The sequence below is a fragment of the Oryzias latipes genome, chromosome 14, assembly GCF_002234675.1.
Source record: "Oryzias latipes chromosome 14, ASM223467v1".
NCBI classification, from domain to species: Eukaryota; Metazoa; Chordata; class Actinopteri; order Beloniformes; family Adrianichthyidae; genus Oryzias; species Oryzias latipes.
Window position 1 is genome coordinate 17585505 of NC_019872.2, and position 27495 is coordinate 17612999.

Below are 27495 nucleotides of genomic sequence, written 5' to 3' on the forward strand. Positions count from 1 at the left end.
TATCTCAAAAAGAGAAAGTGGATCATTGTATAACCTTTGTTTCTAAAACACGATATGAGGAAGCAAAGGCTGACAATCCAACCATTTTACCTAAATAGGTACAATCTAAATTTTAAAATTAAAATTATAAAGGAAAATGATTTTTTAAAAGTGAAACTCTTTTCTTACTTGCACTTTTTGTTTAAAGCAAAATGTCTTTGACATAAAACCTAGCCTTTTAAGACCGTTTTGTTCTTTGTGTTGTAAAGTGTGTCATAATATTTGTTTTTGTTACTTTTTTGAATTGCTGTGATATATCACATGTTTAGTGAACACAACACACATCCCTCGCTGTAGTTCATCTTCAGCCTATTGTAATTGACACGACTTGGTAGAATCAAGCCTGTGATCGGACATCTTTTTTTTGCGAACATCGCATGTTCGTAAAAAGGCAACCAGTAGAGAACACAACAGGAAGAGAAATAAACAATTTGCAGGAACTAATTGATTTTATATATTATTTACCAACACTGAAACAAGAGAGGCAAAGGAGGAACAACAAATTAAGAGAATATTAAACAGTCACTGAATCACTGAGATAAGACAGAGAAAATATAAGTAAATGGAGGACAGTAAGCTGAGAAATGCAATGTCAATGGAACATCTCTTTAAAAAGAAAAAAAAAAGAGTTTATTTTTAGTGACTGTTATAATGTAACGTGCACATGTGAACAAGTAAGAGAGAGTGGTAATATGTGCTATAAGAAAGGTGGGGTTTACCCTTGTGCTGTCCTATGGGGTCAAGATTGACCATTGACATGTTATCCCTACCAGGACAAAGGTGGAAAAAGGTGGAGAGGATTTCATGTAATACATGGAAAGCAGTGAAGATCACAAATCATTGAAGAAAAACGGTTCAGCGCACTGTCTTGTGGGGTCTAGATGACCTCACTCCCAATTTCAAAGTGCCCAGGATAGCACAAGGGTTAATTATACAGCCACCATAAAAAGGGCTCCCAGCAACCTAAGCCACAGGTAAGTAAAATATGTTTTTCCATTATTATTATACTATTACTATTAATATCTCCCACATATTGTATTTCTGCACTGGTAATGTTTGTATCATGTAGTAATACAGAAGTCTGAAGTTATCTTTAGCTGTCAAAACCAGCATTAATATGACTACCATGTCTGTGTCATTGTGGTAAAACTAATATAATGTAAATGTGTATTACATAAATGTACTATTGAAAATAACAGGCTGCTTACATGCTGATACTGAAGCACTGATCGTGTTATGTCACTATGACTGCTTCAAGTGAAAAGTCAATTATCTCCTCAAACAAGACTTTAACCATGATGTGTGCATTTTTCAATACTGACTCGGCATCGGAATTCATTGCCAATTAGAAGCCAACCCTCCCTCATTTAGAGGCAAAATAACAAAGTATCAGGATCTTTGATGCAAGTGCAAGGCCCGTGTGATGCCGGGGACAGCTTTGTCGACGGTTTGACAGAAGTGGACTTGTGTGTTTCCAAAAATTAATTACTTGTTATGTACTAATGAAGAAAACATGTAAGTTGTAACAATAATCTATACAAGGAGAATCACTCAAAACCAAACCCCGTAATTACCCGATGTTAACAGTTTAAAGGGATAACAACATGTCCATCATGGATTATGTCGGATTTGTAGTGAAAAGGTTAAATGCTCTCAGTTTCAGTGTCAAAACAAAGTTAACAACTGAGTCAGAGGAGTTAATCCTTGAGGAAAGGAATTGATGTATGCATTGAATTTAAAGGTGTATTCCTACTGGACACATTTGTTTATGGTTAAAGGAGTTCAGAGTTAGTTTCCCCCAATAATCTGGAACAAATTTTCAGTCTGACCCATCATTCGAGGTAGTCTCGGTTCATTTCCAATTGGACTGAACTTTGGTTTGCTCTGAGTTTCCTCAGTCTATATAGGGTCTGTGCTCTAAATAGAACAACTGGACCAAAACAGTCACCGTAGGAGGGCATTACTGGACGTAAACAGAATAGGATAGAGGCAGCCAGAAGCTGTTGACAAACGTGGAGTAACAATGTGACACAGCAGTCCTTGTAATGTGGTCAGATTAATTCAGGCTAATCAAAACAACTTTAAATGGGATAGACATATTATTTCTCACACCATTTCCCTGACAATCTACATATCATAAACACTTATCAGTGAACCTTCTTAGCAGTCGTGTCCTCAGTAACCACCTTGGAGCATGCCTCAAATTTACCAAAGTAGCAAATAAAAAATGTTGCACCTGATGTTGATACAGATTTTCAGAATTGGTCAACGAAATATAAAGTTTAAGTGAACTAACCCATCGAGGATTGCAAGGCGTTAAACTTCCATTATTCATTTTCTCGTTGCTTTTCCCCGCCCTCGTAATTCCTGGCCAATGACTGAAATTTTGTCACATGTTTTTTTTTCTACAAGGCTTGGTTTGAAACAGAAATGTCCAGTTGAAGGTAGTCTAAATACACACGAAAAGTAAGGTTTAAGACTCGATCTAGATCAAATTAAGCAGGCTCGGTCCAGACCAACTGACTTTTCCAGTCTTAATGCTCTCTTAAAAGACACATTTATAGAAAAGGAATTTCAATATAAAAATAGCTCCTATTTCTGCAAAATTACAACAATGTGCATTTGTTTCATGTAACTAGTCTTATCCAGCAGCTAAGCAAACAGATGTGAGGTGTAGGCCTCTTGTTTTGGGCAGATTTTATTGTTACAATATAGGGTTACAAATCTTCAGACACACTAGGTGTATATTTCTATAAGCCCCTTTTGTATTTGAGGCTAAACTTGATTTATATTAATTATATTTGCGTGCAAAGGAGAGAAGGAGAGAGTGGGATGTTAGAGGGGGGGATAAGGGTACAAAAGAAAGAAGAGAAAGAGAGTAAAAGAGGGGGTTAAGGAAGTTGAAGAATGAGTAAAGATGGGGGAGGGGGGTGTAGAAACACAGAACACAGAACAACAATTTTTTTTGCAATGTTCTGTTAGTTAGACTGAAGCTTTAGGGAAGATCTACCTCACAGGTATGCTGGATGTTACATCACCCTACATGTCCATGAAGACTCTCATTCATCCAGGTAGATTCCATCATGGTAGTAGGTTTAAAGGTTGTCATCTGGACTTGTTTTTTGTCAACTTGACAAAGCCTTTTGGATAAGAGGTGAAACGTCTTCAACTTTAAAAACCAAGTCCAGATGACAACCTTTAAACCTACTACTATGATCACCCTACATGCCATTACCAATTAGGCCTTCATTTTGAACCAATCGCTTCTTCTCAGTCAACCACAATCTTATTTCACCTTTAAATGCATGAATGATTGTTGCTCTACTTTCCAGACGGTTCACCGGCCCTCCTCCATCCCGTTGGAGTAATTCTTACACATGGCCTGGCCTCCGACCATCATCATCAGAATCTGGACTCTGGGGTTTGATCTTCGCTTGTCTGGGTTCATCGCAAGCATGTAATAGCCCAGAGCCCAACAGCCAAAGAATCTTCTTTGGCTGTTGGGCTTCTTCTTCTCTGTAACACAAATAAATATGTTCTCATAGTCCTAACATCTATCCTAATTGAAATGTGTTTTAAGAATCCTCCAAGCCTAATAATGGTTTGATTTCCACATTGAAGTTTTCTCAAACCAGGATCTTAGGAAAAAAGGAAAACTAAATCAACACACAAAACACTTATCAAAGAAAAAAATTTCCTTTTTAAATCAGCTGATGCTGAAATATTTCTATTTAATAATTGTTCTTTTACTCTGTCGTGGGGATTGCAGTCACATAGGCTTGATTGTGTCTGCTCAAACAGTAAAAAAATGATTAGTGATTTTCCCAATACTTCTCTTGTTGGTGATGCCAAAAGGCATTCCGGAGGAGTGCAATTTCATGGAAAACACGTTGGGTTGGTCAAACGCTCCATCAGCTTTTGACTGAGCCATAGAAAAAAATGACCAATGGAACCATGCTGCATTATGGTGCCAATCACAGGTCAAACCTCACCATCTACTCATTCTCCATGGTTGACATTGATGTTGTAGGTGATCAGTTGCTTTATCTATTGACATAAGTATTGATGAAACTTCCTACACCAATAATAGGCAAAGAAGTACAGTATTGGAAAGTGACTAAAGCACATTCAGATCAGATGTGAGATCATACCAAATGACTCAGTCTTGTGGATAAAGTAAGGAGGGTTTTATTAATTAGCAAGCTATTGAGTTCATGAAACAGAATTATATGATTCAAAACGTTTTATTGACAATAAAGAATTGTTCCCCTTTCTTAAAAAGGAGAACACAGCAAGTTAATAAAATGTGTAAAGACCCACTCAGATGAAAATCCTGTTTTTGGTGTTTTTAACATGTTCTTGTGACTTTTTCATAATGATGAAGGACATATATAAAGAAAATGTGTGTGAGGGGTTATAAGATAGCAGAAGAGACTGTCAGCAAAGGGATAATGGGAAGTGTGGGCAGGCTTACTCCAAGCCAACAGTCCCATCCACAACTCAGAGGCGACTTTCTGAAGAACTCCTGCCGCTCTGCAAAAACTATTTCACTATAGTTTATACTGTCTTTCAAAATCTGACATTAGTAGGTACATCATTTAAAATGCAGCGAAATAAAGCCATCCTCCTATATTTATTCATATGGGATTTTTATTCAATAAAATTGAATTGAATTGAATTGAATTGAATTATTAGCAAGGCAAAGTGTGTTGGCTCCAATATAGAGATGGGCTTTATGCTATTCCCTGGATCTAACATGTGGCACAGTAAAAAACAAAACAAAACATGAAACAGAAAATCTGCTCCACCATGTAGGTCCATTAACCATTTCCTCTGCTCACCCTCCCTTTTCCACTACCTGCCGCCCCTTTGCTGCATATTTTTACAATAGATTAATGCCTCCAGACGTCAAGAGCAATATCCCCAATGGAGGATTGACTAGGAAAGTGAAATCATGCCAGCAGAAAATGGTAAGGTACTCATCAGAACAACAGAAAGATTTGATGAAGAAAAGAATTACAACACCCTTTTTGTACTGCTGGCTGCCAAATGGATTCACGGCTGAAGCAAAGCACCTGAAAAGACAAATGGGATAAAAGCCAGCAACAACGTAACTTTCAACAAAGCAATCTGAATTATACACCTAAAGGCAGATTTTTATGATGACAAAAGACTTATACAGTACCAAGACAAAAATAACTGATTCAACACACTTTATTGAAATATAACAGAAATGCTTAGTAGTTCACTAGTCTCAGAGGTCACCACAGCAAACTCCCAGAATAGGAAGCACAAGCCTATTGCATAAAAGTAAAAGTACTTTGAAGTAAATCACAGGACCAACTAGCAAATCAAACACTAAAAGCTGAAAAAACTGACAGCTTGTTTATCGACATATTGTCTTAGTAGTTAGTGCGCATTAAGTGCAGCTGGAACCTACTCAGAATGGTTAACCCAAATAGTCCTGATCATGAAAAGGTGGGGGTGGGCAAATTTCATTCAATAATGACCAATAATAATCAGCAGTCTTACTTCCCACTGCATGCAAGCATCTGACAAGCATCATGGTGGACAATAGTACTAAACACAGAGTCCCAGGGGCATTTTTGGATGCTGAAAGACTCAAACACCAGATATTGCACTTGGCAGTTGGTCTCCCATCACCAAATTGCATGTTGAGTAAGGAGGACTTAACCAAACTGTTTTCAGTGACAACATTAATATAAAAATCTAGAATTACTGGAGGTAAACTGGATCATGAGAATTAGAAATGTCTATATTTGCTTACTTGGTTTTCTGAACTTTTTTAGACACTCTTGCATTAGGTTGAATTGATCTGATTTGATTAATGATTCATGAAATTGCCTGGATAAGGAGCAATGAATAAAATGGACACTATATTATGGCTTCAGCTTTCACAAGAAATGAATTGGAAAAAGTCAACTCAATACTGTACAACAAAGCAGTTTGTGAGGTGAAGAATTTAGCTGTTTGGATTGTCTGTTCACCATCGGAATAAGTAAGTTATGATCAGAATAAATAATTAATATGGTCAGAGGACTAGTAGGATTAGCCAGTTTTCGTTATGATTTGAAATACCATTCTAAGGTTGAATCTTAATTCTCTACCCCTGCATTTAGCCCTCCAAATGGAGAGTTATGGAAAAACAGTGTCTTCAAATTCAGACGTTACTATCACTCGATGACGTCATGACCAGTCACCAGTCAATTCTTTCAAATTCAGACAATGTGACTTTTCTTTCTCATTTTATCTCTCATAGTTGAGGTATACCTATGATGTAAATTACAGGCCTCTCATCATTTTATTTGGGAGAACTTGCACAGTTGGTGGCTGACTAAACACTTTTTTGCCCCACTGTAATTATTTACCTGACTCCATCCTTATTATTTTATGTCTCTGTTTTTTACTTATCCAGAACAGCTTTTGTTGAAGCTCCAAAACAAGTCATTCCCCTCCTGTGTCTCCTTGTGCATTCTCAAGATGAAAAAATGCAACGCTTTGTTAAATTAATTAGTCTCTTTTTTGTATTCCCCTTTAATATCAGTTAGTGTGAATTTGGTTTTATCTGGGATATAGTTATTCAGATTCAGTTTGTGCAGACCTGTAGTACACATGTGGGTCATATATGAATTTATGTGAAAAGATTGGATCTTTATTACGCAGGGAGAACATGTTTGTGTACTGAAATGATATCATTGTTTGGAAATGATCTGTTTAAATTAAACTGTCAAAGGTATTTAAAAACTTCACACACAAAAAAACATGTATTATTTTGTACTGCTTGACATATAACTTCTATACCTTTACTCCCTCAGCTGTTTGCAATCTCATTGTAAAGTTGCAGGAATTAACAGAGAGCTCTCTCAGCTGCGCCCCACCCTGATCTGAGCTTTTCCCACTGCCGCAAATAAGAAACTTCAAATGCAGCGCATTTTCACTCCACTCCTCTGTTGCTCTCCGGGGATATTGACCTTGCCAGTTATGTTCTGCTTGGCTGCGTCGAAATGCTGAGACTGTCAGAGGAAATATACAGTCCTCGTCTGGAACCCAGGTGTGCTGAAGCACACTGGTAAATTTGGTCATTACTCTTGTATAGTCCTTTTATGGTTTGTTCGAAAGGGTCACATGTGCGAGAGGCACAACAGGGCTTTCCTCAAAGGTTGACAGAGAGAGACATACTCATCAGCTGTCAGAAGAGTCAAATTAAAACAGTTTCCAATGCCCATGTCAGGCAGACACTTCCAAAGTTCTTTGTAACAAAAAATCTTTTGAGAACAGGCAGTGGACTATTCAATGATTCAACGTGAAAACTTGCTTAAGATATAGTCCAAAAAGACATTACTACTCTGTGGCTCATTTGCTGAACTACTGATTAAAGTCCCACTCTGATCCTCTTGCAAATCTGTTATAAAAGCATTACCAGTGGTCTGATTATGTATGATTATGCCATTTTTGGGCTAAATAAAAAAACCTGTGCCATTTTCTAGGACAGTTTTTACAGAGCGGCAGTAGTTCATTAGAAATTCACCTTTGAGTTGTGGACGGGACTGTTGGCAGAGTGTAAGCCTGTCCAGACTTCCCATTATTGCTTTGTTTACACTCTCCCACGACTGTAACCCCTCACACCCCCAACCTAACATTACAGGTGCAACAAAAGTGGTGAGTAATATTCGAGCTATCCAGCTGTACACTTCTGAGCCACATCAGCTCAGACGAGGAAAATGAAGACGTGCATGGATAAATAAGAGAAAATGTGCTGTTGTGCTCAGCTTTACCATACAGTTTCTTCATCAGGAGCTTTGTTTATGTTAATCTTCTCTTTTTTTTCTCTCTTTTAAACTGTGTTCATGAATTTCAGCAATTTTATTTGTTTTACTTTTAGTTGTTCTCACTTTCATGTTCTTACTATAGGAATACAGGTGGAAATGAGCAATTTTGCTATAACCTGGCATAACACATCTGTTCTTTTGTGCATAGTCCTTTGTATTAAATAAATAAACTCTTGAACTCCTAACATATTTGTCTGCAAGTGGATGCATCGGAATGGAGGTGAGCAAGAAGCTTGTGGCCTGCCGATTGTGGATTTTAAGTAACAACTACGAGGCTTTTTTTCATCTGCTCCTGATTCACAATATATATAAAAAATACTGAGAAATGCGGTTTTTATCTTAATTTTCCTGAAATATATCCTCTATCATGAAAAAAAATGTTACTAAAACATCTTAAAAACACCAAAAACTTGATTTTCATTGGAGTGGATCTATAAGTTTTATTCATAAATGTTGTTTTTATAGAGAAATAAATGAATATTTTCTTCAGGAAACACACAGTTCACAAAGCATTGAACTATGGTCACCTATATCCATCCATTGCTATATTTTATAGTTTTAAAACCACCATTGTTTCCATCAGCATGCACTGAATCTGGCTGTTTGACAGAGTGCAATTTCTAGTTTTAATCTGTCTGCATCCGCTGGACCTAGAGCAGGGCCTGTGGGAGGAGTAGGCAAATCTAACGGCTTTTTGATGTAGATAAATGGATTACAGATGGCCACTCAATATATTTAAATGACACATAGAGGTTGTGGAGGTGGGAGGGGGGGCTGCCATTAAATAGGGTGACAGTGGTTGCGTCTTCATGTGACTAGAATCTTGTGATCAACCTGGTAACAACACAAATGATAAAAAATCATTTGTCATTTTAAACAATAACATAATGTGGTGCAAAAATGTCAGTTTTGACTTCAGTTCTAAATTTTGGCCAATTCAAATGTATCTTTTCCAGAGAAAATATTTATTGCAAATTCAAAACAAAGAAAAATTCAGCAAATTCAATTGAAGTGTTCCGATTTTGCTCAATTGTTTACATCTTCATCATCTTGTCAAAGAATAATACAAACAAAAATGTATTAAAAATCTATACACTGGTTAAAACACTAAGATTAATGCAAGCATAATCCATCGTGTGGGGAAAAAAAAGCAGCCTTAGGTGCTGGCATCACAACTCCCTGAGATCTGGCAACCCAGATAGTTTATAGCTGAGGAGATAATCCTCCTCATTCAGCCATCTCAGTCTGCAGACAATGTCCTGGAGGTAAGAGCTGCCAACACACTGCAAACAATAATGTTCAACCAGAGTAAATTGTATTTACCCAGGTTTCACCTTTAACACTGAGCTGGAAAAAAAATAGCCCAAATGCGATTATGCACATGAAGAATTAATCCGGAGATGAGCACTGGGTAATGTATGGTAATTATCCAACAGGATATTCTTACATAGTGATTAGCATATCTGGAAGGCCAGACAGGATGGGAGGGCAGTCTGAGAGGAGGGAAAGGACACAGCTCCTGATAAGAAGCCCAATTTTTTATTTTTTTATGTCGATGAAAAAGTGGATAGTCTGGCTACAGGCATCTACACTGTTCATCTCTGAGTTGTGTGGAAATAAATGTAAATAAATATAGTGTTCAGTTTGATTATCAATGGAAGGGGGATCTGGGACTACAGCTAGAAAAAGTCCTGAAATGAAGAGGGAAAGTTTAATTATTTTTCCCTTATATTTAAAAATCAGGCTTTAAATTGCCTTTCTTCATAGATGTTAAGTTTTGCAGTTTCAATCTACATCAACATGTGAGGGATAATAAAAAAAACAGACATTTTGCAAAGAATCCATGTGCAGGACATGCATTCTTGTGTTGTCAAAGCAGACATTTATCACTAGTAATTAGTGCTAAAAAGTGATGATAGTATCTAGGTCACTTTTAGTGATTGGATTTTTAGTGGATGATTGTTTTATTTATTAATTTAGATACGAATTACTGACATCAATTACTAATTGATCTTTTCAATGTTCTTATGCTGTTACAAATGCATAGGAGATTTCTATCTGACATTTACTCTCTGGTACGTTTGTCAAACGTATGATGAGCAAATGAAATCAATAGAAGCTCTTACATCTACTTAGAAATGATGTTTAAAAATGACATTAAAAGCAAAATTGTTCAGTTTTTCTTTCTATTTTGCTATCTTCTAAAAATCCAACAAAAAAGGTTGAAACCAGCACGCAACAGACACATCACTTTCTTTTGATTGCCTTCTCTTTACGCCCATTGCATAATGCGAGCACGAGCCACTGTATCAATTCAGCATTTAGTGTTTAGGTGTAATCAGCCATGTAGTACACCAGCTTGTGACGAAGCAGAGCCCTTTGTGAGACTCCCATCTGTTTAGTGCATTGGGATGATCCCGGTCCCAGAGAGCTGCAGGAATGAAAGGAGGAGGTATGAGAAGGCACAGCTGAAAAGACAAGGGTGGGCGGCTGCATCAAGCCTCAGAGGCACTCCTGCCGTCCACTCTTATTCTAATGCAGCATCCATGACTCCCCTGCTTGCATACGATGCAGAGATCAGAGCCTGACAGATGCACCACGGGAAGCAGACCGCAGTGTCTGACGCCGAAACCATTCTCTCCTTTCATGCATGCAGCGTCTGTGTTCGCTCCCTCTTAAGCTTTTCAGCTAATATTTTCCCATTGACTTGACAGTGTACATATTACCCATTTTCGGTGTCCCCCCTTGCCAGAAATACCTGTGTTAGCTCAGACTGCTTGATACAGAGGGCTCCCATTTCACTGTTAGTGTTCAGTGGTTAGGCAGGATTGGAGCAGGCGATAAGCTGTTATAGGCTGGTCAAACCATTTCAGCTGAAGTCATGACCTTACCGCAGACGGTCTGATTATATCTGACACAGGACTGCTCGGGCTGGGAATCCAACCCCCTAGAAACAGCCTGACATTGATCACCCCTGACTGAGATCACATCAGCCACACAGGGGGTTATATTGGCAAGAGTGCAAAAGTGGAAATTTGGTTTAGATTTGTTTTTTTGTATTTCCAAGACAGTTGTTTTCATGTATGTCTCACTTTTTTCCTTTTTCACTGTTTTCACTAAATCAACATGGTTCTTTTTATTTTTATTTTTTACAAACACACATTTTGATTTTATACTACTTTTTCCAGACAGAAAAATGAAAAAGGAATGCTACATAGACGCACAGAGACACAATTATGATTGCTAAACGTGTTTTGGTGACATCTAATCGGTTGTTTACTCATTAATGTTTTCAGACATTGTCAGGAGAATCTGCTGAAGCTCTAACGCATGACTCTTTGAGTCTTTGAGTCATGCGTTACCAAAAGCTACACTTACACAGGCATGTAACGCGCATTCATGAATGTGCTAAGTGCAAGTTCTTGAACGTGCTTTTAGCCCATGGTTTTCACATTGGACGAACAGGGAGGGGCTTCTTCTTTTTCTTCAACCTTTTTTTTTCTTACTGTCTACTAGTGCATGTCCAAGACCTACTGTATAGCTGGAAGAGGCATGGTGCAAAATGTTGCAGCGGTGCAAATCTCGCACATCTTCCCCCAGGCTTTTTCTTTCACAGCTCTTTTTCAAATTATGAAAGAATTATAGAATTCTAGCCAGACACAAACCGAAATTTTTAATTTCCCCTTCATGATCAATTTTCAAACAGGTGACACCTCAGTGAATTAAAAAGGAAGCCATCCATCCGTGACCACCAAACGAGTCCCTGATTGGTCAACGTTCAATGGTCATGTATTTTGTACGTGGAGCTTGAAAACGGTCGTAACGTTGAGTACCTTTGAGCGGGAAAGCAAGAGTTTTGAACGTGGAAATGGGAATTTACATACACGTGTCTTAGAAAGTGGCAACTTAAACGATTGTAAAAAAGTAGCTTAAGAGCTGAAATTTGCAGACCTTAAGATTTTTAGTCTGAACAAAATTTTTCAAATCTTGTTGTGGACTTTATAGGTTGGTGCTTCTAGCTTACAGTTGGTGTGATCACAGACGACTCATATTGCTCTTTTTAATCTGTGACATAAAAATCTTTAGATTATAGATTTATTTTTTCATTTTGAAACCATTTGCTACAAATCCCATTTCAGCAGTAGATAAAAAAAAACCTTAAGGTCAGCTAATTTTGCCAATAAAACACGTTGAGTTGATGAACTGTTGCTTTGCTTTTTTGTGATGCTCATTTAGAACTTTCTCTGGTTGTTATTTCTGCACATTTTATTGCACAATAATAAGCATAAACTTAAAAATGATTTGTGCGTATTTTTGTAAAAATTCCACCTATTGCAGGATTCTGCATATGTTGTGTGTTCTTTTTCTAAAACAGGTCCATATGCCTCTTATGTCTACAATTTCCCATCAATTGTCCTCTAAACGTACACACAGGCACACTCCATTCTGTCCAAGCTGCCCGCTCCCCCACGGCTGGCTCGCACTCATGATAACTGACAGCAGCTGCATTGATGAGCACAATGCCAATCCCAGGCAGCTCAGCTGGCTTCACTCCCCACTTGACATCGGTTTGACCTCAGGCATGTGAGCAGTCCTCCCCGAATGCTCCCTGTAGCCTGACGCAGGTTGCTTTTCCATCTCCTTTCTGCACGGATGCTGCTCCCGGCAGGACAAATGCTCCACGAAGGGGGCATCCTCAGGTCAGCCAGGTTAATTCATTTCACACTGAAGATAAACGATTTGTGAATCATGTTCAAGCAATGAGCGTAGCTCTTTTGCTTTAAAATATGAACACTTTTAAACCCTAAGAAAAACACTAACAATGACAAATGACATTTCAAAAATGTCAAATACATATTTGTGGGGTCCTTATTATCTTAAATGAGTTTTAATGACCGATCATTTGCCTTCACACATAATCCCACATGTGCATAAGCAGCATCAGAAAAACTGAATGAGTGAGAGTAAAAGGCTTCTGACAGCTCCCCTTCCTGAGAGGGAATAAGGGGGGGCATGACACCCAGGAAACCCAACAGAAGTTAATGGCATGACAGAAGACTTGGGGGAGTATGCCGGAGTCTCATCCCTCCCCTCTGCCATTCAGCTCCTTTACAACTTTACAAAATAGCCTTTTAATTTGCTGCAGCGTCTGGGCCATCTGAATTGTGCCCGCATCAATCACCATCGCCACTGCGGGGCTGTCCCCACCCTGTCCCTGGGGTCCTGGTTCTCAGAAGCCCCTGGGGCTGCAGCCCTCAGATGAGAAAGGGTTGCTTCACACGCAGACGGTGTCACACTGTTGTAACCTGTACTGAGCATCAAATATCCACTGAGATTTTGTAATGCTTGCATCGTGACAGAAGAGGACATGATCGAGAGAATCAATCCAGGAAATTTGTTTAATCCACTTGAGTACTTTTACATTGATTACAGTAATAAAGACCATCCATTTATAACATTCGGCATTAAAGTTTAAGGGGTTTTCTCTTTACCCACTGGGATTCTTGTAATAATAAGGTTAATGTTAAACCATTATTAGAATTAAGCCATACATTTTAGAGATCTAAATGAGTTTATTTCATTATATTAATATGGCTGTTAACTAAATTATCAATAAGGGGACCTCATCTATTTTTGGCTCTTGCTGAAACACTTTTGAATTGATACACAAATCCTGTTGTATGATGAGCAGCAAATGTCAGACCATGGATGTGGTCTTTTTAAAAAAAGACCAAAAAAAGAGTTAGAGAGCAGTTGGGTCAGAGCAGAAAGAATATACTGTATATAGATGGTGAACTGGCAACAACAATAATAATAATAACCTCTCAATCTGTTTTTTAGACCACAATGTTTCAACACATTTGCTGTAGCTTGTACAAAACCTGATATAATATTTTCTACTATTTAAAAACAAGAATTAGCTGTTCATGGTGCACTTTCACAGTAAACTAAACATTACAACTGCCCATCCATTTGCAAAAAAAACTAGACTCCAAAGCAGATTGCACTTGTCAGGTTAGACCTGACAAAACAGCTTTAAGTTCCTAATTAAAAACAAAAAAAAAGTTAAATAATTACTTCACTGAACAACATTACAGCTAATTTTTCTTGACCAAAACAAGAAAAATGTTAATGAGAATAAACAAAAAAGTAAAAACAAAAAGGTAGTTTGTCATGTGTAACAACCTTGTTGGTTTTAGTCTGAACTGTGCAACGACAGAGAAAACAAAACGTCTTTCTGTTTTCTATCAAGGAGCTGCAGAAACTTGCCTGTTGTGCCACACTGGATGCTGCCAGGTACTTTCCCTTTGTCTACCTACAACTTTCCCACTCCACTCCTGCCTGACTGACTTTAATTAGCATTTAGTAATTAATTTTGTTTTCGACAAATTATTTCTGTGACTGGTCCCAGTGGGAGGCCTTGTTCATCTTGTTAGAGCCAATTAGCTGCAATTAACAAACACTAATGACACGCTTTCTTCAATCCAAAACAAACAGTGTCCCTGCCAGATTCCAGAGCTGAGCAGAGGCCTCTTCATTTGTGTGAATGTCTGCTGGAGAAGGAGGGGGGAGGGGGGGGGGGGGGGGGCAATGACACATTCAACACACATGCATGTCCAGCTTGCATCAATTTATTCTATGTATTCACTGGAGGTCTCCCCTTCTTGCCTTTTCGTTGTCACCCTGTTACATTTACAAAACTGAGATCAGGGTAATGAGCAGAAAGAGCAAAACTAAATGTGTTTTTTCTGATTAGTATCAGTGTTCGAGATCTTTAGGAGATACCTGCTTTCTTCAGGTTTCTCCTTTAAAAAATGTGTTTTCAAGCACTCAAGAAATTGCACTAAAAGGGACAAATTACCCCCCCCCCTCCCCCATATTACAGAATCTCCACATAAAGTCAATATTTCCTTCTATTTTAACACCCGAGTGAGTAATTAAATTATCAAAAATATTATTTTCCTTCACCAAACCTATCAAATCTGTTTTAATACTTTTTAATTGTCCTATACCTTTCAAAGATTATTTATTGATAACCCTGCACTCTTTATTCTCTAATGACACCAGAACATCCCTTTTTTTAATTTAAGATATTCTTTCAATGAAAGGACTGTTAGTCTTGCAAGTCTTAGCTCAATAAATATATGAACCCATTTGTAAAATCAATCAAATAAGAATTGGCACAAATGCTCAGAGAAAATGTCAAATGAAAAATTTGTTTTTTGAAAGTAAACTGTTTATTACACACCAGCTTAAAAATGTCAAGAGATTTTGAATTTCTTAAAATAATTGTTACCCTTTCAGATATATTATAAATTACCCTACTTGATATACATAAATATTTTTTGCAATCTAATATTTAGGTCTGCCGCAATACAATTCAAGTAAATTATTTATTTATTTATTTTTTAAAAAAAGCTGATGTAAATTGTACAAAATATACAAAAGCATTTTTTAGATAAAGGAAACAAAGCAGATAGATAATGAAGATTTATTTATTGTTTAATTTTTTGTGAATTTACACAAAAAAGAGGGGAAACGTTTTGTTTTTTTCTTCTTAGCAATGTAAGAAAGATATAAGCTCTTTCATTTCAGGCCCACAGCCGGGACCTTGGCTATCAGAGACCAACAGAGCCTGGAGCTTGTTTGGGGAGAAGCGCTATCTGCGTTTCCAGCGCAGGAACATGACCCGATAGCATCTGGAAGAGGACCGCCTATCGCCAGAGATTATGGCCCATTAGTGATCCTTGTCCTCCCTGAGAAATGAGGATTAATGCGGGGCCACAACATTAATCTGCGGGAAAAGTGTGCAGGAGGTTCATCTGGCCTCTGTGGAGGGAAAACCTACGGGTAATTTTTCACCTGTCTTTATCCGACGACCTTTGTGAGGGAAATCATTCATGACATCATCAGGAAATTCCTGAAAGAAAGTAGTTCTTCTTAAAAAAAAAGATTGACATTTAAATCTCATTTAGCATATTGATTGCATGAAAATGACTATTTCATATTAGTTTATTGCTTTAAAGTCGTATTTGTGTTGCAAATGGTTTCATATAACAATAATTCTTTTTTATGTTGATTTTCAAAATGTAAATCTGTGAGTGGAGGAAAAACGTGCGTTTCAGTGGAAATGACGTCACACGCGTTGTAATAATAGGCGCAGGGCTGAGCTTCAGGAGGTGCGCTCCTCACAGGCTTCCTCTTACGCTCCTCAGAGAACGAGCGCAGATCAGATGAGGGAATTTTTCTCCTGCTTTTCTTGTCGATAGTGAGGATGCTGCTGCGTGGCAAGTTTACAGACACCCGTGGGCTTCCTGTTCTTCCCTCGCTCCTCCACAGCCCACCAAAAGCTGGGATGATCTTGACGCGCCCTCTGTGATCTGTTTCAGTCGCAGAAATGTTGTCTGGAAGCTTTTTCTAGATCAGAATTAACATCTTCTGTGGATCCTCTCATTTGGATGTGTGTGGGTTTTTTTTCTCGTTTATGGTGATGTAGCCTAAATCACCAGAAGAATTTGGGGATTTGGGATTTTCTGGATCATAAAAACCTGCCAGGACGCACCTGGGAGTCAGCTTCGGGGAGGACCCGGGACGCTGGAGAAAGACTTTTGACTGGAAAAATAAAAGTCTAGACAATGCTCCACTGTACCAGCTGTGAAAAACCTATTCTTGATAGGTTCTTACTTAAAGTTCTGGACAGACCCTGGCACGTCAAATGCGTCCAGTGCTGCGAGTGCAAATGCAGTTTGACGGAGAAGTGTTTTTCCCGGGATGGGAGACTTTATTGTAAGAATGATTTCTTTAGGTAAGCAAACTATGGAAAATTGTGATTTTGACAAATGCATTTTTAATTTAAAATAATATTTGGTAACTGACAGTGAAAAGTATTAACATTCATTTCATTTTTATATGCATTTCATTTGACATCTGGCTGGTTGCGTAAATTACGCAGCGAAAAACGGCTCCTTAAATACTTAAATAAAGCTCTTTTTTTCCAAAAAAGTTTCTCATTTCTTTGTGGGCCTTTGGGTGAAAAATGTGACATGTCCTGAAACTTTCCTCTCTGAGTGCTGCTGTCCTCCTTCTTTAACAGGAGATTTGGGACCAAGTGTGGAGGATGCTCGCAGGGGATTTTACCCAGTGATCTTGTCCGCAGAGCCAAAAGCAAAGTGTTCCACCTGAACTGTTTCACCTGTGTGATGTGTAACAAACAGCTGTCCACCGGAGAGGAGCTGTACATCCTGGATGAATTCAAGTTTGTTTGCAAAGAGGATTATCAGAACTCCAACGGGAAAGACACAATCCTTCTTTCAGGTGATTTTACGCATGTTTATTATTTTTACAAACGCTCCTGCCCTCACGCAAAAAGCTTGAATCTTAGTCCATTTTTCCTGACAGTGACGACATGCAGCGAGCCCAGTTTGTCCCCGGACTCCCAGGACCCGCAGGATGACGGGAAGGACTCGGAGAGCGGCCACCTGTCCGACAAAGACGCATGCGGCAACGACAACGACGAACAGAGCGCGGTCGGAAAGCGACGCGGGCCGCGGACCACCATCAAAGCCAAGCAGCTGGAGACCCTGAAAGCGGCTTTTGCGGCCACACCGAAACCCACCAGACACATCAGGGAGCAGCTTTCACGAGAGACCGGCCTCAACATGAGAGTGATCCAGGTACACGGCACGAAAAATAATCGAATACGAATTGTGTCCGCAACATCTTTCAAGACGCATCAATTATCGGACACACATGATGATAATAAGTATGTTCTTCAAAAAATAAAGTAATTTTAAATATTTGTAGCAAACACATTAAGGTTCAAACGTTTGCACAAATAAACTCTCACCTTTTTTAATTGTATTTCATTTTGGGAGATTCTTGTAGGAAATGTTATATAAACACAACCTGTTTATGGTATGGTTTACTATTTTCTCCTTGGATTCCCCCCCAATTTTCATATAAATATATAAATTTTTTTATTCTTCTTTTCTTCTCATAGTTTGTACACCAAAATAACTTAAGGTTGAATATCCAAATAATTTATCCAAATAATTCATTTTAAACTGTTCTAAATTCTAAGCAACAATTTTTCAATTGGGCTCATCTTTGTTCGTTTGTTTGGTTTGATTTTTTTTCCCCCTAAAGGTTTGGTTCCAAAATCGGAGGTCCAAAGAAAGACGGATGAAGCAGCTGAGCGCTCTGAGCGCACGGAGACACGTGTTTTTCCGAAGCCCGAGGAGGATGAGAGCCATGGGAGAAAGACTGGAGCCAGGAGAGCTTGGCCACTTCTCATACTATGCTGGTGAGGCAAACAATTTTAGCTTTTGGCGGTAATGTTGAGAAATGGGTATAAAACATTAAAATGTACAAAAGCAAGTCAGTTAGAATCCTACTGATTGTTTTTCTTCAAAGGTCTACTCAGACTTAATCCTGTAATCCTATGCTCATATGTATGCAGATTATCCTGGTGAATACTACGGCCCAGGAGGGAATTATGAATACTTCCAAGGCCCACCATCATCCCAGGCTCAGACTCCTGCAGATCTGGGCTTTGTGCCCTCAACAGTCCCAGCCGGCACCCCATTAGGAGGCACCATGGACCACCACCATCACCACACGGGGCATCCGTGCGCTGGAGAGGCACAGTGCTTTCCTGACCCAGCGTCCCACCATTCCGCAAACTCACCCAGCCCAGAGCCCAGTGGACCAGGCTCCATTCACAGCATCTCCAGCGAAATGTGTGGCCCCAGCACTCCTTTCACCACAGTGTCACTGAGCGACAACGGATACACAGCCCAGCTATCACAACCCTCCTCAGAGATGAGCGAAGGCACTGCCTGGTAACCCTTTCAACAAACTGCAAAGCAAGCCCTGGATTTATTTGTTTATTTATTTGTTTGTTTGTTTATTTGTTCGTTTATTTATTTATTTATATATTTATTTATTTAGTTAGTTAATTCTTTATTTATTGTGAGATTGACGTGCTGAGCTGGCCTGCTCATGGTAACTTTGAAATGATTGTAATGATTGGTGTGAATTTGAGTCTGTGTTATTTACAGCTTTGATCAAGCAATAAACCCACTTTTATAGGCAGCAAAAAGTTTTGCCCACTGTTTACAAAAAAATGCTCCAAGTCGTCGGAGTGATACGAAAGTGTCCCCTACTCCTGTCTGTGCTCGGATCCCCTTCATGGCACCACCCTACAGCCTGACTTTCCACTAGTCAGAGACTCAATATGATCCCTGAGACAAAGAAGAACAAGCTCAAAGAGAGAAGATCCTTAAACTATTTCAAATAAGGAGTGGCATTTTAGGAAGCCTAACTCTGTTCTACAGTTGTATATAATCAAACAAATCCCAAACAGTCTTATTTATTGTATTTTTGTTTATTCGTTCATTTCCAGCCAAAGAATGGGCACAACAAAGGTGCATTTCTTTTCATCAAGGTGACTGATGTACAAAAATAGCATTATGTCAGAGCCATTTCATTTGCAGTGCTTACATGTCTTTGCACTATACATGATCTGATTGTTTTTGATCAAAAATGATATTAAAGCGCAGTGTTGTATTTTTCTTGTTATTGTTTGGCAGAATTTAGTCACTGGTGGCAAATTATTACCGTAATGCTCAACATCAGAAGCCTCTCAGGACCAGGAAAATAATTTTGTATGTCCCCTTCCTTTCAGAAAAATGTCTTTGTAATATCTGGTAATTTTATATTGATGGATATGGAAAAAAATCTACTGGAGTCCAACTAAATGCATTCTAAGGACCAGTGAGCAGAATCGTTTACTATAAAAGCCTCTCTTGTTCTGGAGTCAGTTGTGTTTTTAATGGACAAAGTATTCAGACTAAGCAAATTTTTTTTTACTGTACAATTGATGTACTGTGCTAGTTTGTATTAGGTATTCGTTAAAAAGCAGGAGAGTAATAAATATGTTTTTACCAAATTAAAAGCACAATTCAAACCTGCACTTTTAGCTGTGTGACACAATGAGCAATCCGGTCTTCTGTTTCCCTCAAACACTTCAAGTCTTTTTTTTTTAAATCTTTTTAATCTAAATGTAAAACTTTACAATTTATCATATTTTATTTAAGACCAAACATAGTTTTTTTCTCCATGCATTGTATCAGATTTTTGCAATCAAGATTCTAATATTAAAACAACCAAACAAACAAAAAACCTGAGTGTTTTATTTTTGAGAGAGAAATATGGGTATTTGCAGTTATTATTTCAATAATTATAAAAATTGCTAAGTCTTTTTATTTTAATGTATTAATTTCTATTAAAAACATAAATATTAATTTTACTTCCTCAGAGGATGTTTTTAGGATGCTTTTTTTTTATAACAAATTGTTCATAAAAACAGTCATCTTCAAAACATTTGATTAAAAAAAGCTTCTTTTTCGACATTGAGCTTTGTATTTTCATCTTTTATTTTAGATAAGTTAGATAGTACCTATTATTTTCCTGAATATTACATTTAAATGTCTTTTTAAACTCACTAATTTATTATAATAACCACACTTGTTATATTGGGTTGTATCAAGAATAGATGGAATTTAGGAGCTCATAGACGTTTGATGGGACAAAATTGAAATAAAAAATGACCATTTACCAAACGCTGGTGTTTTTCTGTTTACACTATTTTAAATTTGTGAGCAACAGGCCTTTCTGAAATGTCAGTGTGCCGCTGTTGGAGAATTCATGCTGGAAAAGGAAAAGAGACTAATGGAAGTGCGACCTTTCATGAGTTAAAGGTGACAACAGCACAAAAGAGGCCAGCAGAAATGCTGATTATGGGGTCACTGAGCAGCAAAGCATGAAACTGCGGAGCAGATGAGTGTGGTGAAGCTGACGAGGGGAGGAGCACAGAGAGGATGCTGCATAACTGTATTCCTGATGTCCTATTATTGATTACAAAATAGGGAAAAGGGGGCAAATGCACCATTAAAATGCAAACATTACAGCAGATCAAACAAAGTTCACTGTAAACCACTATAAAATGTTTTCCCTCGTTGCAATGATCATATAATAATAATTTGCTCTTCAAACTTTACATTTATAAGTTATGTCAAATGTCTTTGGTGTGTTTTAATTAATTTAAATGATAGCAGGCCACCAAAGTGAATGATTATGCCTAACTACTTATTTACATTGAGTAAATGCTGAAATATTAGGTGTAACAGATTGATAACAGAATTTTTTCAAAAGCTAAGTATTATGTTTTTTTTGTGTTGTCATCTGTAATTCTAAAGCCCTTTTAGCTGTACTAGAACAACCATTTGTTAGAGTTACTGTAATATTTTCAGTTAAGTAATAACTAATAATCCTGCTTCTGGTCCCCAAAACCATGCAACTGATTTAAGCATGTGTAAATAAGAACAGAGTAAAATAAAATAAAAATAAAAAATAAAAAAAACAGTAGGGAAAATTCAGAAGGAGAAAATGCAAAATTAAAAATCCAGATTTTGTAGAATAATAGTTTGATTTAATGTTGGTTTTGAGTAGAGTTAAAACATTCACTCCCTTATAGGGGATAATTATTCTTGTTGGCTTAATCCGTGTTTATCTGAGCAAAATGCCTTCATGAAGAGAGAGATTTATAAATCCAACATGAGACCAGAACATCAGTCTAAATCCAGCTGATTACAGCGGTGGTTAAATAAACAAATGTAACTAAGAATTTGCTTGTTCTCTGATGAGGGATTTACCGTCTATTATGATGAATTGGAGGACATAAATATCAAAGAAAAATAAGGGAGGCAATTACTGTGTGAGAGCATTAAATGGTTTTTATTTGTTTAATTTTTAAAACGAGGAAAGTTTCAAAATAAAAGACTTCAAGACCAATTCTCTTTTTTGTGGGGAGGGGGTTTATTGTCAGTGATGTTGGAGAGGCGCTTTCTGCGTTCAGCTTTTTCGGAAACAGCGTTTAGGTTATCAGATCAGCGGCTCCGGAATTGTTTCTGTTTGGAGTTCACAGCATGTTTGAAAGGTGCGAGCTTGCTTCTCCAATCTCAATTTATTATAATAAGAACACGTTTATTAATTAAATTCCAAGGGAAAAATACCCCAAGCCCTCGGGTTGCTTCATAAATGAAACCTAAAATCTGTGAATGGCACAGAGAGAAAAAAAAAACACACACAAAAACTGCAGTGACCAGTTGAAATGTTGCTGCAACCCAGGACTGATGCTTATCACTCCCAAACTCTCCAGTTGGATCCTCCATTTGTGGCTATTTTGTCTTTTTAGTCTTCCGCACAATCTAGTCAAACACACCACAATTGAACTCCTTTTTTCCCCCACTTTCTGCTCCAGGCTTGGTCGTCCACTTTCTGCATGAAAATCATTCACACATACAATTTTATAATCAATGCCCACAGTAATAGGATTCCTCTGGCCATGGGCAATTAATACAGTTTTCCCTTTTTTCCCCCCTCCTTGTGCAGATCTCAAAGCTACAAGGCATTGGCTTCTCCTCATTTACATATTTATTGCATTGGACTCAAATCTGCCAAGTGATTGATGTGGAGCCTGCCTCCTGAATTTTTAGCGGCACATTATTATGAAAGACATGGAGGGGGCTGCAGCATGTCAGTGTACTCCTTATTAAAGTTGAAGAGGACAGAATTATGTGTTCTTTCTTCAAAGTGCTTAATCTGTACGCCCTGAGAGCAGATTCCAACCCAAGATGCTGTTGATTCATTCACAACAACAAAAGCCTCTTTGTTGGGTCACATTTTTACCAAATTATGTTAACTTTTTTGAGCATAATCTTAACTCATTTCATCTTATCTAACTTTTGCGTTTTGGGATCTTGATCTTTTTCTTTTCTTTACACGTATTTTGTCTCGACTTTATGAAGGAGCAAGTTTTTGCAATAATTATGGAAATTCCATTGAACAATTCATAGTAAGATCATTGGATAATTTAATCATTGTATAGATTTGGCATGTACATTTATTTATGATGAAGTTACTCAATCCAGAATCACAAGCAAATAGGGCCGTAACCATTCATTTTAACAGAAAATTAATTCATTTCATATTTTGTGGCTGCTGATTTGTTTCAATATTATTATTGGTTCCTTTTGAATGATCTGATTCACTGACTTAAAAGGGATTCAGGACATTTTTAGCTAGAAATTCCATCAGGGTGACTCAGAATTAACTGTACTGAACAGTGCAGGTGAAGTTTTCCAAATTCCTTGTTTTTCTTGCAAGATAATCTAGTGTAAATAAAATATCTGAACAACCAAACAAGTAAACAAGAATAATGTCAAATCCATTTACCTCTTAATTTCCTAAAGTTCAGTCTGCTGTTGTCTTTGTACATCAAAATAATCCAAAGGGAAAATTATTAGAACATTCTACCACACTGTGTGGTCACACGTCTTTGCTAAATTAAATAGTTTCCACACATTGGACTGGAATGATGGACTGATCATTTTTTGCTGACATCACATGTTTGTTTTCTGATGTGATGCACTTAGTCGTTTTTACTTTAAATAAGCCTACCATCTCTCAATCCAAATGGTATTGTCCAAGATCAATAGATTTGATTTGGTTTTTCATTTTGGTAAACGGTAAATGGTGTATACTTATATAGCGCTTTTCTACCTACAAGGCCCAAAGTGCATTCACCCATGCACACACACATCACACACACATTGACACACTGGTAGCGGCTCTTCTGCCGAACACTGGCGCCAACCTACCACCAGAGGCAAGGTGGGGTTCAGTGTCTTGCCCAAGGACACTCCCTTTTTTTATGCATATTTATGCTTTTACCAAGCCTTTTTTTTCCTTGATACCCAATAGTTATTTGCATTTTTTAGTGATGACTTTTCAATCATCATTTTGTTTGTTCTATGTTTTAGACTGTGAAAAATGATGGACAATTTGGTTGATGTACTTGTACTTTACAAATGAATGAGGTCTGAACGCTAAGTCTTATGCAACTTTTATTTTTAGGTCACTTGTGTTTAAGGGCAAAAACAGCCTAAAAAATGCACATCTGTGAGTCAAAATGTGAAATAGCAGAATGGAGGCGAAGACCAAAGCTGTAATCAGCACTTTTCTTTGCCTCTCTTTTTTCTTCCAACATCATCAATTAAAAAAAACAAGGTACTTTTGTTTAACTTTCCCCATAGCACATATTTTTCTACTGCATCTAATCATGTTTTAATCGTACATTTTCATCTTGTTATTTTTGGCAGACATTTGGCTGTAATACCAAGTGGCATGACATTTAACAAGACCTACAAATTTGCATAAACTTTTTAAAATCCATGTTTTTTATCATTTGGACGTGTCTACTGTTGTATCTTTGCTATGGTCCTCCTCCTGAAACGTGTTTTTGGAAACATTCCCAGGTTATTCCTGGCATGGTAAAATATAATAACATAATTCAATAAAAAATGTAAGAAATACTTGGAAAAATATATATATATTTTTTTAACTACTAAAACCTGCAACTATAGATGTGTTTGGAATATTTTGAGTGACAATAAAAAAGGTTAAAATTAGAAATAGTTTCCTGAAGGACACTTTAAAAGCCACAAGTTGTTTAAGAGATTTTTGAAAAAAAAAGTTTTAAAAAATAGATTTTTGCAGTAAGTTATTGCCAAGGAGTTCGATTCAGTTCAAAGTTTAAAGATAGAAAAATAATAAAAACACATTTGAAGATATATTCTGTACATTCATAATCAGACAAGGTTGCATCTTTAATCAGAAATGTTACACGGATTAGCATTTTTTAGGTTCCTCTCTGGCTCCTTCTTCAACCTGGTGGCATTGTTCAGACAGATGTGCACGAGCTGAGCTAATTCTGAGACATGACACTATCTCACAGTGTGCTGTCAGGCACTGCACTCGCTTCAGCTGGCTGCTTCTGTCCTTCAGAACCAGAGGACATTGGTCCCAAATCCTTCCATTCTACATACACGCTACACCGACCGTTCAGGTGGAGTCGGCTTTTCCCCCCCCAACTTGCATTTAAATGTGACAAAGACAACAAAATAAGTCACTGTTGGACAGACGTTTACCTCACTCTGAATTGACTTAAGCCTGTGTGTGCAGTAATGTAAATATTCATATGAATTCATCAGGTATTAGGATAATGATCGGATTTTCACATGTTTCAAAATGAGAGAAAAAGACAAATCAAACAAAAGATATTTAGCACCAAAAAGTCATGCATTAGATAAGACTGCTTCTAATTTGTGTGTAGATGAATCGTTTACAAAAGTTCATACCGATTATAAGTTTAAAACAAATGTTTTCATCTCTAGCGTATTGTATAACTAACACCTTACACCTGAACTTTAAGAGAAATATACGCATCAATTTAAGAAAATGGTGTGAAAACTGAAACGTTAAGTGAAGGATTATAGAGATGAAACCCACTTGACACACAATAAACATGGAAACTTTCTAAGAAAGAAAGGATGTTTATTTCATAAAAATGTACAATGTGTCAGGAAAGATCCTGCAGAAAGTTCTGATGATTTTTTTTTCTTTTGGTGGAGAAAAGTAAAAAAAAAATTAAATTAAATTTCTCATATTAAGTGAAAATAAATGACAGATTATTATAAGATGCAGGAATCTCCATGAGTCTGAGCACTACTGGAGAGGTGAGGAAAGCAAATGAGTTGAGATGACTTTTGTTCCACAAAATAAGAATTAAAATTTTGTCAGAGTCCGTCCCTTTCTCTCTCTTGCTAGCACAGAGGAGCTATGACGTGCTTTTATTTCTAATAAACTAGATTATTATAATGCTATGCTCCATGGTCTTCCAAAAAGGACAACATCAAACCTTCAACTACTACAGAACTGAGCTGCAAGTGTCCTGCTGAGGACAAGGGGGTGGGAACATGTCACAGACATTTTAAAATGACTGCACTGGTTTCTTGTGCAAGGTAGGATTGACTTTACAGTTGTTATATTGGTTTAAAAATGTTTTTATGCTCTTTGCAGACCTTTAGGTCCTCTGGTACAGGCCACTTCTGGCGAGGTCTCATTCAATTACTACGGACCTCACCAGTGGAACAGCCTCCCAGAGACTGTTCATGTTTTTCAGGGAAGGCTCACGACCTCTCTTTTTAACCCCTGTGCTCTCCTAGGCACTTTACCATTGGGAGTTGGGTCATCTAGACTTTGCTAAGATTAGCAAATGAGTTTACACATTAGCATAAATTAAAGAAATAAACATAAAATGTCTCAAAAATGAGTATATTCATATTTTTTAACGTCGGAGTCATGAAGAAATGTCTTTTTCTGTAACCTGCCTCTAATGCTCTTCAGACAAATACATTTGGTATTTCCTGGTTTGCATCTGGAAAAATAATTTGGTGAAAACAGCAAATGTTTTTTTGTTTTTGCAAAAGGTCTTTCAATTTTGGACAAAGTTTTGTTTTTCTTTTGCAGTTCAGCTGAGTGCCTTAAATACACAAACTTTGGACATACTTTTCCATTTATTGACAAGAATAATGTATATAACCTACTATCGAAAATGTGTTTTTCCTGTTTTTATTTATCTTGTGTTCATTTCACTCACTCTTCTGATCTTTTTTATGCATTTTGTATTTAATTTCTTTGAGTATTTTTTTATCTTAAAACTAAATCCTTTATTGTTTAATTCAAAATTCTCTTTTCCTTTTCCATTTGCACCATGTTGTTATTTTTTGGTAGAGTTTTAGACATACATGTGATGCCCTGACATGGTAAACCTTACACTCTAGCTGTCTGCAGAAACAGTCAGGCCTCAAAGAAGTGGAGACGAGTCGTCCTCTCGTGAATAATAAACTATACATTCTCCGCTCTGCTTGTTTGTGATAAACATTAGAAAAACAATTAATAAAAAACAGACACCAAGCATGTTTTAAAGTTTGCTTTGATTGCCTTCCTAAATTAGTTTAATATGATATAGCGTACAGGTTTTACTTTCAGCATGGATCTAAAGGAAACTCCCTGAGTCATCTGGGCTTTACCCTCCAGAGATGTGTGCTCTTCTACCAACTCGCTTCCATATACTTCTGAGTACCACAAACCACCCGGCAAACTTTTCACTCCTAATAGTCACGCCCCCCCCCCCAGAGTTCCTTGAATCATATATTTGCTGACATTTACCTCCAGACTTAGTATCAGTTTCTAACCTGGCCCTGTCCACTCTTCCAGCCACCTGCTCCCATCATCTCTGTAACAATCATTGACCCACAGCAATAATTGTGATGTATGACCAAAGGTGAGGCGGCTTGGGCTTCAACCGTCCCACACTAGGCAACCTTCACCGCTGCACCCTGCCTCTCCCCTACCCCTCAACCTTTTTGGAGGGAGGGGGCTCTATCCTCCATCTCGGCCCCTTCCACCCCCCTCTTTTCTGACTGCATCTCAGGGTTGGCTTGATATACGCCGGCTCGCCACACTTCACTGGCTCCATGAATGTTAATGCTAGAAGGGGAGGGAGGCAAGAGGAGGCGGGGAGCAGCATGACCCATGGAGCAGCTTCACCTGGTCTGCAGCAACCAGAAGCCTTTTCCATAAATGGCCCACATTAGAGATGATGGGACAAATAATAACAACTACATAGAAAGGTGCAAAC

The 27495-nt window shown here is 37.7% G+C and overlaps 1 protein-coding gene across 1 annotated transcript; it reads left to right on the plus strand.

Annotated features, from left to right (window-relative positions):
• The first annotated feature begins 16059 nt into the window (after positions 1 to 16059).
• Positions 16060 to 20512, plus strand: LOC101155626 (LIM/homeobox protein Lhx1). The gene is made up of 5 exons (XM_004076561.4): positions 16060 to 16695; positions 16984 to 17204; positions 17289 to 17563; positions 18036 to 18192; positions 18349 to 20512. Exons 1-5 carry the CDS (start codon positions 16526 to 16528, stop codon positions 18732 to 18734), a joined length of 1209 nt encoding a protein of 402 aa, XP_004076609.1. The 5' UTR covers positions 16060 to 16525; the 3' UTR covers positions 18735 to 20512.
• The last annotated feature ends 6983 nt before the right edge of the window (positions 20513 to 27495 follow it).